Source organism: Colobus angolensis, unplaced genomic scaffold (assembly GCF_000951035.1).
Source record: "Colobus angolensis palliatus isolate OR3802 unplaced genomic scaffold, Cang.pa_1.0 Scaffold510, whole genome shotgun sequence".
NCBI lineage: Eukaryota > Metazoa > Chordata > Mammalia > Primates > Cercopithecidae > Colobus > Colobus angolensis.
This window is the reverse complement of record NW_012118600.1, coordinates 95,149-112,462: the sequence shown is the minus strand read 5'-3', so window position 1 is coordinate 112,462 and position 17,314 is coordinate 95,149. Positions and strand designations below refer to the sequence as shown.

General features: G+C 46.0%; 2 protein-coding genes across 5 annotated transcripts in view; both read right to left on the bottom strand.

Annotated features, from left to right (window-relative positions):
• ZNF586 (zinc finger protein 586) overlaps positions 1-650 on the bottom strand; it is a 10,554-nt gene extending 9,904 nt beyond the window's left edge. For all 3 annotated transcript variants that reach the window (XM_011960450.1, XM_011960449.1, XM_011960451.1), the window contains exon 1: positions 421-650. Coding sequence is in view for 2 of the 3 variants with exons in the window: in XM_011960449.1 (XP_011815839.1) it covers positions 421-456 (36 nt within the window). In the remaining variant the exon portion in view is untranslated. The remainder of the gene's footprint in view (positions 1-420) is intronic.
• Positions 651-11,427: 10,777 nt separating this feature from the next.
• Positions 11,428-17,314, bottom strand: part of ZNF776 (zinc finger protein 776) — a 12,363-nt gene continuing 6,476 nt past the window's right edge. Inside the window, exon 3 of one of the 2 annotated variants that reach the window (XM_011960447.1) lies at positions 11,428-16,262. In XM_011960447.1, the coding sequence (XP_011815837.1) occupies positions 14,866-16,262 (1,397 nt within the window). In that variant the 3' untranslated portion in view covers positions 11,428-14,865. Of the gene's footprint in view, positions 16,280-17,314 lie in introns of both variants that reach the window. The other variant, XM_011960448.1, reaches the window with a different exon arrangement.

The window sequence follows — 17,314 nt, the reverse complement described above, 5'->3', positions numbered from 1 at the left end:
TCCCAGCTACTCGGGAGGCTGAGGCAGGAGAATCGCTTGAACCCGGGAGACGGAAGTTGCAGTGAGCCAAGATCGCGCCACTGCACTCCAGCCTGGGCGACAGGGTGAGACTCCGTCTCAACAAAAGAAAAAAAAAAAAGAAATAACAGCGGCTCACTCTTCGTTCCCGGTAGACACAAGATGTCCCCGTGTTCTGCATCCTCCTGCCTCTGTTGCGCCTGCAGGCCTTTGCCCGTGCCGGACCCTCGGCCAGTCTCGCTCTGCCGACCGCATCAATTGGGTGTCGGAAACGGGGATCCCACCCGCCGGCGCCTCTCTGTCCCTGACAGAGGCCTGGGCTGCAGGGACGCGAGGAGGCGCCCCTAACGATCAGGGGCCTCCGGGTCCGGGTGGGTGAGGCCCGGAGGTCGCAGCGCTCACCTGAGCGGGGTCTCTCAGAGCGGCCGCTGCAGCCATGACTCTGTTGGCGGGCGGGAGGACGCGGGCTCGGCGGTGTTCCTGTGGTTGTCCTGTCCCGGGTTGCGACCAGTGGCGTCGCCGGGTCTCAGATCCGCCTGTGTGCTATGGCCACAACCACTCCTCCCGAGCTGGTCCAGACCCAGAATCTCCGTATGGGCCTCACAGGCCAAAACGGCCGCCACGGCTAGGACGCCGGAAGTCTCGGCTTGACTTTACGTGCCCCCGCAATGGCGCGGCTTCTCTGAAGCTTCATTGGCTCAGTCAGGCTTCCATTTCACAGGGTGGATTCTGGGTAATGTAGTTCCCAGAGATGGGCCCCGCTGAAGGTGACTTTCTTCCGACTTTCGGAAGAAAGGGCCAAGCTCCACTGCAAGGGGCGCTAGACAATGGCGACTCCAGGTCCAGATGCAGAGGAGGGTCTCCCATCTTAGAAGAGGCCATACACACATTTCTGGGGGTATGGTGTGCAACTGATTGCCCGCGTGTTTGGAGACTTCTTATTTCAGAATTTGTGATGCTCAGCTTCTTCTTTTTTTTTTTTTAAAGACACAGTTCTCTCTGTCACTCAGGCTGGAGTGCAGTGGTGTGATTTTGGCTCACTGCAGCCTGTGCCTCCCGGGTTCAAGCGATTCTCGTGCCTCAACCACCTGAGTACCTGGGATTACAGGCGTGTGCCAGCACACCCGGCTAATTTTTGTATTTTTAATAGAGACAGGGTTTCCTCATGTTGGCCAGGCTAGTCTCGAACTTCTGGCCTCAAATGATCCGCCGGCTACGGTCTACCGAAATGCTAGGATTATAGGCGTGAACCACCGTGCTCAGCCCATTAGCAACACTTTTATTTATGCTATATCTTTAACCCATAGATTCCTCTAGAAATCTGATATCAACATCAAAGAGAGAATAAGACAAATGCTATTATGTTACAGGACAATGGCTGCGGTGTTCAAACATGGAGTTTGTACGCACAGGGTGCTTTTACACTGAGATATTTCAAGTGCCTTAAATCCATGAGTTCACCTCTTTGCTGGTAAGTGCTTATCATTGTCAGTGGCATTGGAATCAGAGCTACTCCATCTTGAAAATGGCTGGATAAAATAAGGCTGAGAGCTATTCCGCTGCATTCCCAAGTTAGGCATTCTTAGTCACAGCATGAGATAGGAGGTTGGCACAAGATGCAGGTCACAAAGACCCTGCTGATTGACTTGTTTTTCTAAGACCACCAGAGCGGGCACAAAAGAACCAGCGGGTAGGCAAGTGTAGGAGCAAAACTGCAAGTTTATTTTGGTAACCTAAGGTGTGGGGAAGAAGTCTGTCGGCCTCCGGCAAAGAAGGCCGACAGAGTACACCCCTCGTGGGGCTCTCGGGCGGGGCTCCTGCATCCCGACTTCAGTGGGGCTGGAGGAAGACCGCGTGGCTCACTGGCGGAGAGCGGCTTTTCTAAGGAGTGGGAGGGCAATAGGCGGGGCACGGGCGTGTCGGGGGCGTTCCGCAGGTGCGACCAGGTAAATCTTGGTCTCTTCGGATTGACGTCACCTGGTGCATGCCCAGTTGGTCCGCACCTTCCTGGGTCGCCGGCTACATTTTCGCGCGCGCGGGAAAAGTTGGGGGGGGGGGGATGAAGAACCCGGAAGTGCACCATCTTGCCTCCGTTCATCCAAACACTGATAAAACAGGATGCAGTAAAGAAGCTGGCTAAACCGCACCAAAACCAAAATGGTGATGAAAGTGACCTCTGGTCATCCTCACTGCTCATTATATGCTAATTAGAATGTATTAGCATGCTAACTCCCACCAGCGCCATGACAGTATACCAATGCTCTGGCAATGTTTGGAAGTTACCCTATACAGTCTAAAAAGGGGGAGGGAACCTCTGTTCTGGGAAATCTCCACCTCTTTTTTTTTTTGAGATGGAGTCTGCCTTTGTCACCCAGGCTGGAGTGCATTGGTGCGATCTCGGTTCACTGCAACCTCCGCCTCTTGGTTTCAAGCGATTTTCCTGTCTCAGCCTCCTGAGTAGCTGGGATTACAGGCGCCTGCCACAGCGCCCGACCTGTAAAATTTTCTATACTTTAAAAGTTGGCTGGGTGCAGTGGCTCTTGCCTGTCATCCCAGCACTTTGGGAGGCCGAGGGGGGCGGATCACGAGGTCAGGAGTTCTAGACCAGCCTCACCAACATGGTGAAACCCCGTCCCTGGTGAAAATAGAAAAATTAGCTGGGCGTGGTGGCGCGTGCCTGTAATCCCAGGTACTCGGGAGGCTGAGGCAAAATTTCGGGAGGCTGAGGCAAGAGAATCACTTGAACCCATGAGGCGGAGGTTGCAGTGAGCCAAGATCGTACCACTGCACTCCAGCTGGGGCGACAGAGGAGAGAGTGAGGCTCCATTTCAAAAAAAAAAAAGCAAAAAACCTTTCTTGGATTATGTTTAGTATAAGTTGCATATTTAGTGGAAACCTTATTCGGTATTGGAGGTGAGGGTTTCCAGTGATATTTTTCCTCAAGCAATTATTTTCTCAGATTTTCAGTGAGTTGGCTCACAAACATATTGGACCATAAGAAATGGAAATCTCAAAGGCAAGATGGGTCTCCTGTTGGGTCCACACCAAAATTTGTAAGTGGGGGAAAAGCATTACCCCTTTGTTAGCCATATTTACTTTTTCTTATCTGAAGCCTCTTTTTGAATCCCTTGGAGTTCCTGTTCAATGGCACTTATTTAGAATGTAGTGACCTTTATAGTTTCATGTGATATTGGTGTCAAGACAGTCTTTTGCTGCTGCATCCGCGAAATAATTTTTTTTTATTCTTTGGAGAGGTGAGTTTGAATGCTCAGGCATGTTAATAAAACACATTCTTTTTTGATAATCGACGGCTTCTAAAATATCAGAAACTTGAGAGCTACGTTTAATTAGATATCTGGGGGAGGTTAAGTAACCTCACTGGCCAGGCGCGGTGGCTCACGCTTGTAATCCCAGCACTCTGGGAGGCAGAGGGGGGTGGATCATGAGGTGACGAGTTTGAGACCAGCCTGACCAACATGGTGAAACCCATCTCTACTAAAAATACAAAAATTGGCCGGGCGCAGTGGCTCACGCCTGTAATCCCAGCACTTTGGGAGGCCAAGGTGGGCGGATCACGAGGTCAGGAAATCGAGACCACGGTGAAACCCCATCTCTACTAAAAATACAAAAAATTAGCCGGGGTGGCGGGCGCCTGTAGTCCCAGCTACTCCCGGGGCTGAGGCAGGAGAATGGCGTGAGCCTTGGAGGCGGAGCTTGCAGTGAGCCCAGAGCGCGCCACTGCACTCCAGCCTGGGCAACAGAACAAGCCTCTGTATCAAAAACAAACAAACAAACAAACAAACAAAACCCTCACTGATTCCATAACATCCCAACGTCATGAGCCACACCAACAGATAATACCTGTAAGTACAAATATTATCCATTTGATTTTTGGCCAGTTGACAAACTGGTGAGTGCTGTTAATTCAGCTAGTTGTGCTGATTTTAGCTGAGGCAAGGGATTGCTTTTTTTTTTCTTTTTATCTTTTTTTTTGAGACAGAGTCTTGCTCTGTCACCCAGGCTGGAGTGCACTGGTGCAATCTAGGCTCACTGCAACCTCTGTCTCCCAGTATCAAGCGATTTTTCTGCCTCAGCCTCCTGAGTAGCTGGAACTACAGGCACCCACCACCATGCCCGGCTAATTTGCGTATTTTTAGTAGAGACGGGGTTTCACCATATTGGCCAGGCTGGTCTTGAACTCCTGAACTGGTGATCCACCCGCCTCAGCCTCCCAAAGTGCTGGGATTACAGGCGTGAGCCACCGCACCTGGTGGGATTGCTCTTTCTGATGTCCACAAGAGACATAAGGCTGTAGCCTGCTCAGTATTTTCAAAATTTATCCTTCAGATCTGATCCATCTGTGAACCACAGAATATCAACATTTTTACATGATGTCTCCTATAAATCCTGTCTGGACACCAACAGCTCTTCTGTGAGTAGAATACAGTGATGAAATATTTCATCTGTTGTTTCAGGAAGTTGCACTGCAGGATTAAGAGGATTACAGGTAGAGAGGGCAGCATATGAAGTAAACAGTATAAGTACGTCATAAGAAACCAATCTATTAATGGAAAATTGCTGTGTATTATGTGAATTCAAAAGAGCTTTCACAGAATGAGGAGCCTCCATTACAGTTTTCTGAGTAATTGTAAGGAGCATGGCAGTGGCAAAAATGGCCCTCAGACAAAGAGGTCACCCATGTGCTACAAAGGCTAATTGCTGACTGTAATAACCAATAGCCCTACATTGTCCTCCAGTTTTTTGGGTTAGAACACCAAGGGAACTGCCATAGCTTGCACGAACAAAAAACTGCAAAAAACAAAGGATAAACAGCATCTAATAATTTGCATGGGCCAAAACGGGGGCTTGTAAGATTTTTATTTATTTATTATTTGTCCTTCTGAGGTCCAATGTATGAGGTTAGGTTGATCTTTCTACAGTGCATATAAAGTCTGTGGCATTAGAGAAAAATTGGACATCCAGCTATGGCAGTAGCCAGCCAATTCTAAAATCCCCTTGAATTGCCTTTTTTTTTTTTATATATTAGATGGAGTTTTGCTCTTGTTGCACAGGCTGGAGGGCAATGCTGAGACCTCGGCTCACTGCAACCTCCGCCTCCCAGGTTCAAACAATTCTCCTGCCTCGACCTCCTGAGTAGCTGGGATTACAGGCATGCACCACCACGCCTGGCTAATTTTGCATTTTTAGTAGAGACGGAGTTTCTCCATGTTGGTCAGGCTGGTCTTGAACTCCTGACCTCAGGTGATCCATCTGCCTCAGCCTCCCAAAGCACTAGGATTACAGGTGTGGGCCACTGCGCCCAGCCAGAGATGTCTGGGTATCATCCATAGTAGGGTATCAAAGGGTATCAAAGAAGTAGGGTATCAAAGAAGTCCAGTTACTCAATCCAGATGTATATGTGGTTTCTCCTTAGGAATTAAATGTTCCAAATATTTTAGTTCTGTAAGGCAAAACTGGAGTTTTTCTGTAGATAGTTTGTAAAGCAAAACTGGAGTTTTTCTGTAGATAGATTATGATCTCTTTTTGCTTTTTGTTCCAGGAAGTACAAGGAGTCCTTTTTACAATTATGCAGATTGGAGAAGCATAACAAGAGAAATTTAGCTAAGCTAGGTCAGTCTTTAATATGTGTGAAAAATAAGTTGGGCCTTTGGTATAACCTTGAGGCACAACAGTACAGATACATTGATATCCAATCTAGGTAAAGGCAAACAAATACTGTCAGGGTGTATTGGTATGCCTAAAAAGCACTGCATAAATCATTAACAGTAACATATTCACACTTTACACGTACGCTGGATAAAACAGTGTGGGGGTTTAGAACTACTGGTTGATGAGGAATCACAGTAGTATTAATAATAGCTCTCAAATCTTGTACAAATCTTCATCCTTCCCTGTGAGGTTTTGTGTCAGGAAGATGGGAGTATTAGGACTGGTGGCAGGGATAATCAATCCCTTTTCAAGGAAATCTTTGATTATTTGTTTTATTCCTATTATAGCTTCTTGTTTTGAGATGATGTCTCCCTATGTTGCCCAGGGTGGCTTCAAATTCCTAGGCTCAAGGCATCCTCCTGCCTCAGCATCCTGAGTAGTATTACCTGAAAAATACCAGGTTCGTTCACCTGGTGCATAACAAATGACTTTCCATGAGAACACAGGTTTTTTGTTTGTTTTTTTCAGACAGAGTTTCACTCTTGTTGCCCAGGCTGGAGTGCAATGGTGGGATCTCCATTCGCTGCAACCTCCACCTCCCCAGTTGAAGTGAATCTCCTGCCTCAGCTTTCCGAGTAGCTGGGATTACAGGCACCCACCACCATGCCCAGCAAATTTTTGTATTTTTAGTAGAGGCGAGGTTTGTTGTTGTTGGCGAGGCTGGTCTTGAACTCCTTACCTCAGGTGATCCGTCCACCTCAGCCTCCCAAAGTGCTGGGATTACAGGCATGAGCCACCTCACCCAGCCAGAGAACACAGGTTTTGATCAATACTTTTATTACTTGGCTCAAGTAAAGAGGACACTGGGAGTATTCTCCAAAGCAGTGTCTCCCTGAGGACAAGTAACAGGAGAGTTTTATGGTATAATGGTGATGGGAGAAGGTGCATCATTGCATGTAGAATTGGGGTCCCAGTTGTACAGATGCAGTGAGTCATCATACCAGCACATGGAAAGCATGTTTTTTTTTGTTTTGTTTTGTTTTTTGAGACGGAGTCTTGCTCTGCCGCCCAGGCTGGAGTGCAGTGGCCGGCTCTCAGCTCACTGCAAGCTCCGCCTCCCGGGTTCATGCCATTCTCCTGTCTCAGCCTCCCGAGTAGCTGGGACTACAGGCGCCCGCCTCGTCGCCCGGCTAGTTTTTTGTATTTTTTTAGTAAAGACGGGGTTTCACCGTATTAGCCAGGATGGTCTCAATCTCCTGACCTCGTGATCCGCCCGTCTCGGCCTCCCAAAGTGCTGGGATTACAGGCTTGAGCCACCGCGCCCGGCTAGAAAGCATGTTATGGTACTGAAGCTATAGCTCCTTCCAGAGTAAAGATGTCAGCATGTTAATAAGGAAAGTTTATTTGGGTTCATCTATACATTACTTGGGGTCTGTCAGGAGCTGTTTTAACCCAACAAAGTGACTGCATTCAAACCATGGTTTGGAGAGGTACAGGCAGCAGGGGAGGAGGCTATAAAGCAGGTTAATTGCTCAAGTTGATTATATTCCTATAATCCATGGATACCGTCCCTGTCTGCCTACAGAGGCTGAAACTACAGGTGTGCAAGACCATGCCCAGCTTATAGCTTCCTGCTTCAATGAATACTGTTTAATATTGGGAAGTGGTTTATTTGGAGCCACCTTTATCTGCACTGGTGTGGCCATTAAAATTTTACCTAAGTCTGTAGACAATTGAGACTGTTACCAGAAAAGGGGTCTTGATCCAGACCTCATGACTGAGACTTTGTCTCCCCCTCAAAAAAAGAATTAACAGAATTGACCAAGTTGAGGAAAGAATCTCAGAGCATGAAGGCTGGCTCTCTGAAATAACTCAGAGAAAATAAAAAACAGTCTGGGCACGGTGGCTGACACCTGTAATTCCAGCACTTTGGGAGGCCGAAGTGGACAGATCAAGAGGTCAGGAGTTTGAGACCAGCCTGGCCAACATGACGAAATCCTGTCTCTGCTAAAAATACAAAAATTAGCTGGGTGTAGTGGCAGGCGCCTGTAATCCTAGCTACTTGGGAGGCTGAGGCAGGAGAATTGCTTGAACCAGGGAGGCAGAGGTTGTAGTGAGCCGAGATCACGCCATTACACTCTAGCCTGGGCGACAAGAGCAAGACTCTGTCTCAAAAAAAAAAAAGAAAAAAGAAAAAGAAAAAGAAAAAACAATACAGAAGAATGAACAAAATCTTCAAGAAATATGGGATTATATAAAGTGGCCTATGACTCTTTGGCATGCCTGAGAGACAGAGAGAGAAACCAAGCAACTTGGAAAACATATTTCAGGATATCATTCATGAAAATTTCCCCAACCTCGCTAGGGAGGCCAACATTAATATTCAGGAAATGCAGAGAACTCCTGTAAAATATTACAAAGAAGACCATCCCCAGGACACATAGTCATCAGATCCTTCTAGGTCGAAATGAAACAGAAAATTTTAAAGGCAGCTAGAGATAAGGGACAGGTCACCTATAAAGGGAGCCCCGTCAGGCTAACAGAGACTTGTCAGCAGAAATCCCACAAGACAAAAGAGACTGGGATCCCATATTCAGCATTCTCTTTTTTTAAAATTTTTATTTTTGAGACGGAATCTCACTCTGTCACCCAGGCTGGAGTTCAGTGGTGCAATCTCGGTTCACTGCAACCTCTGCCTCCTGGGTTCAAGCGATTCTCATGCCTCAACCTCCCAAACAGCTGGGACTACAGGCACATACCACCACACCTGGCTGATTTTTCTTTGTATTATTTTCTTTTAGTAGAGACAGGGTTTTGCCATGTTAGTCAGGCTGGTTTCAACCTCCTGGCCTCAAGCGATCTGTTCACTTTGGCCTCCCTAAGTGCGGTTAATTCTTGTGACTGCATTATGAAATTCTTGTAGAGCATTTTTCAGCTCTATTAAGTCAGCCTGGTTCTTTCTTATAAAGGCCATTTTGTCTATGAGCTCCTATTGTAATCAGTAGATTCCCTGGATTAGTTTTCGATTTTCTCCTGTATGTCAGTGATCTTGATTTCTATCCATATTTTGAATTTTATTTATTTTATTTCAGCCATCTCAGTCTGGTTAGGAACTACTGCTGGGGAACTAGTGTGGTTGTTTTGAAATAAGAAGACACTCTGGCTTTTTCAGTTGCCAGAGTTCTTGCCCTGGTTCTTTCTCATCTTTGTTGGCTGATGTTTCTTCAATCTTTGAAGTTGCTGATCTTTGGAAGGACATTTTTTTTCCTTTTATCGTATTTGGTGCCCTCAAGAGTTTGTGGTATAGTGTGGCTCTAGTCAACTGCCTTAATTTCTGGAGCATTTTAGGGGTCCAACGCTCAGCTCAGGACTGCTAGACTGGATGCTGTAATACACGGGGCCTGGTATCAGGCATCCAACTTTGTTCTGTGGCCCCTGGAGATCAGAAACCTGCCATGCTGGAGGGTCTAAGTTGTTCCCAGACTACTGGTAACAACACTCTCAAGGGCAGTGCCATCCCCAGTGCTTAGGGTGGTGGCAGCAGGAGCCATCCTTGTTCCCACATGCCAGCAGCAATGGCAGTGGTGGGGTGTACGTTTATTGGCTGCGATGGAGTGCCGGTGGGTGTAGGGGTGCCAGCCTCCACGTGAGTGTTCAGTGATGGTGGTGGCAGCACAACATGGGGGGTAGGGAAGGGGGTTTCATTGATGTCCCAGTACACATTCACACCAGCAGTGGTGTTAATATGGAGGCAGGGTGCTGGCAGGTGCAGAACTGTTTGTACCCTCTGTGCATGCATTCACATGGGTAGCAGCTGCTGCTGCTGTGTGGGGTGTGTCTGCCGGTCTCCCTGTATAGTTTTGTGCTGGTCCAGGGGCGGGGTGCTGGCAGGTGCGGGCTGGCAGTCTCTGGGATCGCAAATGCTCTGACAGCAATGGTGGTGTGCGAGACGTCGGGGGGATGAGGTGTGCTCACAGTGGCAGCTGTAGCATGACAGGGTGCACATGCACACACATGCTGGTGGAAAAGAGAAGACAGGGTCCACTCGCGTGCACATACGCTGGCAAAGCAATGTCGGGGGTGGCCATAGGTGAATGTGTGCAGGCAGTGTCTCAGTTTTGGGAAGGTGCAGGTGAGCTGCTGCATGACTATGGGATTTCTCTGCTGCAGTTCACCAGCACAGGAGCTATGGCGTACACCCCCACAAGGGACCCCACCTGGGCATCCGAGGTCACACTGCGAGCAGGTGTAGGTAAGCTAGAGCCCTGGGAAAGGCCAGCTGACCAAGGGGTGCTCAGGGGCAACCATCCCCAACTCATCGGCAAGAATGCCCTGCACTGATCAGGTCTGACTTCCCTAGGGCTAAAGTCTATTAGGGAAGCAAGGCGAGCCTTGAAATATGGGCGTGTCTGGCTGTGCTTCACTAGAGATACTCCCACCCCAAATCCTCTGGGCTCTGCACTGGCTGGGGTTCTGTCCCTACCACTTCTCTAAGCAGCTCTCCCCGCCAGCTCAAGTGTTCATGGGGGTCATGGAGTCTCCTGCTGGCAGGTTTCCAAAGTTTTTGTGCTGAGCTGCCTTTAGCTGGGGGAGGAGTAACACAAGGAGTACCCCTGTGCCACCACCACTGGGACTATGTGGGGTCAGACCTGTAGTCAGCAGAAAACTGGGTGCTGCCCAAGACTCATACTGACCACTTCCTGGCTACTCCCTGTGTTTGTTCAAGGCCCTAGGACGCTACAATCAGCAGGGGGCAAAATCAGCTAGGTTTATGTCCTTCCCTTCAGAGCGGCAAGCCCCTCCCCATCCTAGGCACGTTCAGAAGCCATCCGTGAGCCAGAGCCTGTGGTGGGAAACCTCAGGAATCTCTCTGGTGTTCTACTGCAGGGGAACTGGCACCCAAGCCGTAAGACAAAGCCCTTCTCACTCTTCCCTCCTGTTTTCACAAGCAGAGGTGTCTCTCCCCATGGTCCTCACCAGTCCAGGACCGTGGGACTCATGAGGATCATGAAGAGAGACACTGCCTGGCTACCACTGATGTTCATTCAAGGCCCAGGGGCTTGTCAGTAAGCTTATGGGGAGTGCTGCCAGGATTGGGACACTGTTCACGGCAGTGGGCTTTCCTCTGGCCATCCAAGAGCCAAGACCTGAAATTAGGGACCCTAAGAGCCTACGTGGTGCTCTACCCTACTGTGGTCAAACTGGTATCTAAGCTGTAAGACAAAGTCTTCTTCACCCTTCCCCTTTCTCAAGCAGGAGTCACTCCTGAAAGCCATCACAGCTGGGAATGTGCTGGGTCACACCCGAAGCCAGCATGTCTGAGTCTCACCAGTGGCACATGGTGAGTACTGCCTGTGTACTACTGCTGATTATTCAGGGCCCAATGACTCTTTAGTCAGCAGGTGATGGATCCTGCCAGGACTGGATCCTCCCTTTCAAAGAAGTGGGTTCTCTTCTAGCCCAGGGTATATCTAGAAATGTCATTCAGAGCTAGGGCCTAGAATAGGGGCCTCAGCCTGGTGTCCTATCCTACTGTAGCTGAGCTGGTATCCAAGTTCCAAGACAAAGTCTTTATTCTTCCCTCTCCTCTCCTCAAGTGGAGGGAAGGAGTCTCTCCTGGAGCTGTGAGCTGTGCTGCCTGGGGTTGGGAGAGGGGTATACATTCACCTACCATGTGAGTTGGGCACAGCACACCAAGGCATTCACACAAGAGAAGTGAAGCATTACCTATATGAAGAATTGCATTCAAATGTGTGTAACAAGCAGTTTTATTCCTAACAGACAAAAACAAGAAGCAATAACATATCCATAAGCAGATGAATTCTTATAGTGATTTCCATAGCATGTCAAATTCTAAGATAAAAAGAATGAACTACTCATATATCATGATTAATGAATGTCAAAATATGCATCCCTGCTATGTGAAATAAAAATAATAATCAAGAAAAAATAAGAACATCAAAATAAATAGGACTCAGGAGAGTACTCAGGTATGAAAAGAGGAAACATGTTATCATCAGCCATATAACATTCCAGAAAATTGACACTAATCTACTGTTGAGCAAATATTGTAATTCAGTGATTGTCTGGAGGATGGAGAGGCCAGAGAGAAAGATAGTTATTTATTTTTTAAGAGACAGGGTCTTATTATGGGACCCAGGCTAGTCTCAAACTCCTTACCTCAAGCAATACTCCTACCTTGGACTCCCAAGGTGTTGGGATAACAGGCATGAGTCACCATGCCCAGTCTTATAACAGCTTTAAAAATATAATTTGAAAGAACTGTTTTTAACATTATTTTTGACAAACAGGTTATGTGATTCTACATTGACTCTACTAACTTTCATCATGCCCTAAGGGGGGCAACTAGCCTGTGTGATACCACAAATACTTATGAGCCAGGAAGATCATTTCCACCTAACTGGAATGCTGGCTGGTTGCAAAGGTCACATCACTGGACTCCCTATCCTCTTCCTCCTACTAATTCAGGGATGGCTTTTTGATAAGCAGCCCAGATAGGCTAAAGAAATCCACAAAACCTTTAGACTTACTGTGACAATGACCTAAGCTACGCTAGATTCATAATTATGGAGGTGCTGAAAATTTCTATACCTGCTTGTCCATCACAGACATAGTGACTGAATCATTGTGGAAGCCTTTTTTTAAAAAGTGTATCCCAACTATTCTGTTGCAGTCTGCTTCACTACCTAGAAATGCTAATTCTATAAAAATTATTTGTGGGCTGGGCATGGTGGCTCACACCTGTAATCCTAGTGCTTTCAAGGGCGTATGCTAGAGGATTACTTGAGGCCAGAAGTTGAACATCAGTCAGGGTAAAATAGCAAAACCCTATCTCTATAAAAAAATTCTTAAATTACCTGGGCTAATCTCAGGTACTCGGGAGGCTGAGGCAGGAGGATCACTTGAGCCCAGCAGTTTGAGGCCGCAGTGAGGTATGACCATGCCAGTGTATTCCAGCCTGAGTTTCAGAGTGACATCATGTCCCTAAAAAAATAAAAATTAAAGAATTATGATTTCTTCCTCCAGGCTTATAATGTAGGACACTATCCTACAGAATTCTGGACTTCAGGACACATGAATGCACTGTAGGACTTGAGAAGAGATTTCCCTCACCAGTACTGAGCACAATGCAATATCCCTTATAAACAATAGAATAATTTTGTGCTGTTCTCAGATGCACCAAAGTGTGTCACAAAAACTGTCCCTAACTCAGGTTAATTTATGAAAACACATATTGCAATATTTGGTCTAAAAATAAATATCACAAAGCCCTGAAGTCTTTCTTTGGGGGCCTCAGGCAGCCATCCAAACTAGGCCACAAATGTAGAGCTATATTCTGCCTTCATACTGTCCCCTAAGAGTCACACAGTTTAGTAATCCCAACAAACTTTCATGGTACCAGATCCCTTCATGGTACCAGAACCATGTTGTATCTAAGCCACACAATGCAGTAAATATACAATTCACACAATACAGTCAACACAATTCCCAAGATTGAAGGAAGCTTAAATAAGGACTTCATCATAGCAGAAACTAGAACAATGAAAGACAGCTTGTACTTGGGTTGGTGAGTTAGAGGCTAGAAAATTCCATCTTAAGAATTGTGAGAATCATGAGATTCCTAGGAAAGACAGCCCATCTTGTCAGGTAATCAGAAAAATTCTCTAGGCCAAGCTTGTCCAACCCGCAGCTTGTGGGCCGCATGTATCTCAGGGCAGCTTTGAATGCAGCCCAACACAAATTTGTAAACTTTCTTAAAACATTATGAGGGTTTTTGTGTGATTTTCTTTTTTTTTAATTCATCAGCTATCATTAGTGTCAAGGTATTTTATATGTGGCACAAGACAATTCTTCCAATGTGGACCAGGAAAGCCAAAATATTGGACACTTCTGCTCTAGGCCAAAACTGAGTCAGGTCCATGACCCAACTCCTCATAGAGAAATGAGAGAGGAATGAGTACAGAGGCTACTCAAAAATCCCACTGCTGAATGGGAGACAACTTGAACTTTTTTTCTGGAATATGATGGAGTGCATGAGTGATGCACTGTAGGTACCTGCCAAGTGGTAGAGGTGAAATGGCTTTTGCCAGAGACCTAAGAATGCAATAAATCTGGCAAGGACATATGCAGGATGAGAAATGCAATACAGCTTCAGTGTACCTGGAATTTATGCAGCTATTGGACATATGACATTCAATATAGGTTGATGGCATCCTCATAAGACCTCTCTCCCACAGTTACACTGGACAAGAAGTAATATTCCCACACACCTATGTTATTTTTCTCCTGTCAACATTCTGGTATCCAATGAAAGAAGAGTGATGCCTTCGTCAAATTCTCTGCACTCAAAACGCACTTCCACAGCAGGAGCTTGTCTGTGCATAATCAAGTTAGACATTTAGACAAAGAATGTGCCACATTGTCACACCATAGAGCCTTGATCCAATGTGATCTCTGATCTTGAAGGAGCACAGAGGTTTGACTAATCAATTTTCCGAATTTACTTCACTGAGAAGGGCTTTCTCTACTGTGAACTTGCAGGGCAGAGCTTCTGGTAAATGTCTTTCCACATTTGCTACACTGTTGAGGCCCTTCTCTAGTATGAACTTTCCTGTGTTTAATGAGACCAGAGTTTTCCCACAAAGGATTTTCTACTCACTGCTCTCATAAGGCTTTGTCCAGTGTGAATTCTTATGAACATGAAGCGCAGAGCTACGGAAATAATTTCTCACATTTATGATACATTTATATGGCCTTTCTCCACTGTAAATTCTCTGATGAGTAGTAATGCAGCTTTTCTGGCTAAATAATTTCACAAACTCCTTACAGTCATATGGCCTTTCTCAACTGTGAACTCAGTAGTGTTCAGTGAGGTGGGACTTCTTGTTAAGTAATTTCCCAAATTCCCCATAACTATAGGGTCTTTCTCCAGTGTGACCCCTCTGGTATTTAGTGAGGCAAAACTTCTATGTACAGGATTTCATACATTCTCTACACTCACAAAGCCTTTCCCCAATGTGATCTTGCTATTGTTGAATGAGGTCAACCTTTTGGTTAGATGATTTTGCACATTCTCCACACTCATAAGCGCTTTCCAGTGTGATCTCACGAATGTTGAATGAGGGTGCCCTTTTAACCAACAGATCTGCCAGATTTTCAACATTCAGGATGTCTTTCTCCTGTGTGAACTCGTTGATGTTTAATGAGGTTTCCCTTCTGACGAAAACACTTTCCACATTCTCCACACTCATGTGGCCTTTCTCCAGAGTGAATTTGCTGATGTCGAATGAGACTGCCCTTTTGATGAAAACATTTCCCACATTCTCCACACTCATGTGGCCTTTCTCCAGAGTGGATCTGCTGATGTTGAATGAGACTGCCCTTTTGATGAAAACATTTCCCACATTCTCTACACTCGTATGGCCTTTCTCCAGTGTGAACTCTCTGATGTTCAGTGAGGTGTGACTTGTACCTAAATGACTTCCTACATTCTTTACACTCATAGGGTCTTTCTCCAGTGTGAACTCTCTGGTGTTCCTTTAGGTGGGAGTTGCTCCTAAATAACTTCCCACATGCCGTACACTCAAAAGGCCTTTCTCCAGTGTGAACTCGCTGATGCTGAATGAGGTTGCACTTGTGATTAAATGATTTCCCACATTCTCCACACTGATAAGGTCTTTCTCCAGTGTGAACTCGCTGGTGGTGAACAAGGCTGCGCTTATGGCTAAAAGATTTCCCACATTCATTACATTCATAAGGTCTTTCTCCAGTGTGAACTCGCTGATGGTCAACAAGACTGTGCTTATGACTAAAAGATTTATCACATTCTCCACACTCATAAGGTCTTTCTCCAGTGTGAACTCTCTGGTGTTCAGTGAGGTGGGCCTTATACCAAAATGATTCATCACATTGTCCACAATGATAAGGTCTTTTTCCAGTGTGAACTCCCTGGTGATGATTGAAACTATTACTTTTGCTAGTGAATTTCCCAGAATCACTGCATACATAAGGTCCTTCTCTAGGGAGAAGTCTCTGGTGAAGGACAAGTGAGTGTTTGTTGCTGAAGGGTATTGTGGACTCTCCACAGATGTAATGAGTTTTTCCACCCTGAAGGGGTATCCCATGCTTAATTTCAAAGTTCGACTTCCCTGAAGTGTAGATGTCCTCTTGTTGGAGTAATCTCAAGCTGGACAAAAAGTCTTTCCCAACTTCATGAAAGATAAATGGCTCATGTGACACATGGAATTTATAGTTCTTTACAAACGATGTTGCCTTGGCATTGCTTCTATACGATTTCTCTCCAACGTGCCGCTTCTGGTCTTGATGATGGTTTGCATCGTCATCCAATGTTTTTTCACATGCCCCAAACCCATTCAATTTCTGATTGTGTTGTGTTCCCTGGTGTAAGATATCTCCCAGGAGAGGGCCACACATTCCCCAGAGGTGGACCTTCTTGGTACATACACTTGTCCAATGTGTCCTGAGTGGGGACTCTTGTTGTATAGAAAGGGTCTGCTTAGAAGGTGTCTCGTCTTTTGCTCCATACCAACAACCTAAAAGAAATAAAATGCTGGTAAAATGCAAGGTACTTCTGAAGGGAAGTATCACTAAGCCATACCTGATCAATGGCTGCTTTGTTGTACTTATATTTACTTGGGCCTACACACATCCTTTTATATAGCATCCACATGCTTTATGAAGGTCCTTTAGATGTTTTCACAGGAAGGAATTGTAGACCCTGCCTCTACTTCCTGTAGTGCATGTATTGTTGGCTCCTTCACATCATGTGGCCCCCTCCATTCTGCAACCATTCTAACCCAGTAATTGGAAGACTTATTTTCAACTTAAAGGCAACAATCTGTTTCTGCAATTATTTCCATGGAGTAATACCTCTGTTAGATATACCTGTTTGTGTGTCACATGAAAATATGAGTACAACAAAGCAGCTGTTGGTCAGGTATGGCTTAGCAATGTGTACACACTTCCTAATACAAAACTGATATGCCAGTATTGGAGTCCGCTGCAGATGGAAATGTGAGAAAAATGGGTGACAGGTGGGATCCAGAGATGTGAAGATTAGTCCTGGGCTGGCTTCAGAGTAGAAGTGACAGGGTATAGAACGGTGAAGTCTGAAACTCTCAAGAATGGGGAAGACAGAAACAGCATATAGCTAGTCATGTTGCTAGGTAAATACTTGTGAAATCGGAGAGCTTCTAGTATGACTTTCCTAAATCCCTAATGTTATATCTTACTCTAGGGTGTTACTCCTTAGAGGTGGCCTCCCTCTGGGCCCATCATGAGTCTGGGTTTAGCTGCAACTTCTGCATCACTGAGAACTCTCAGTCCCACTGCAAAGATACACATGGAATTTACATGGGAAATGGATGACATAAAGAATAAGAGAAAGACAAGAGAAAAGAACAGCCAATAGTTCAGAAAAAATCAGCACATCATAGCCCATAGGAAAGAAAACTAAATATTACAAAGAGAATTTTTGGCCAGGTGCAGTGGCTCATACCTATAATCCCAGCACCTGGGGAGGCCAAACTGGGAGGACTGCTTGACCCTAGGAGTTCAAGACCAACCTGGGTAACATAATGAGACA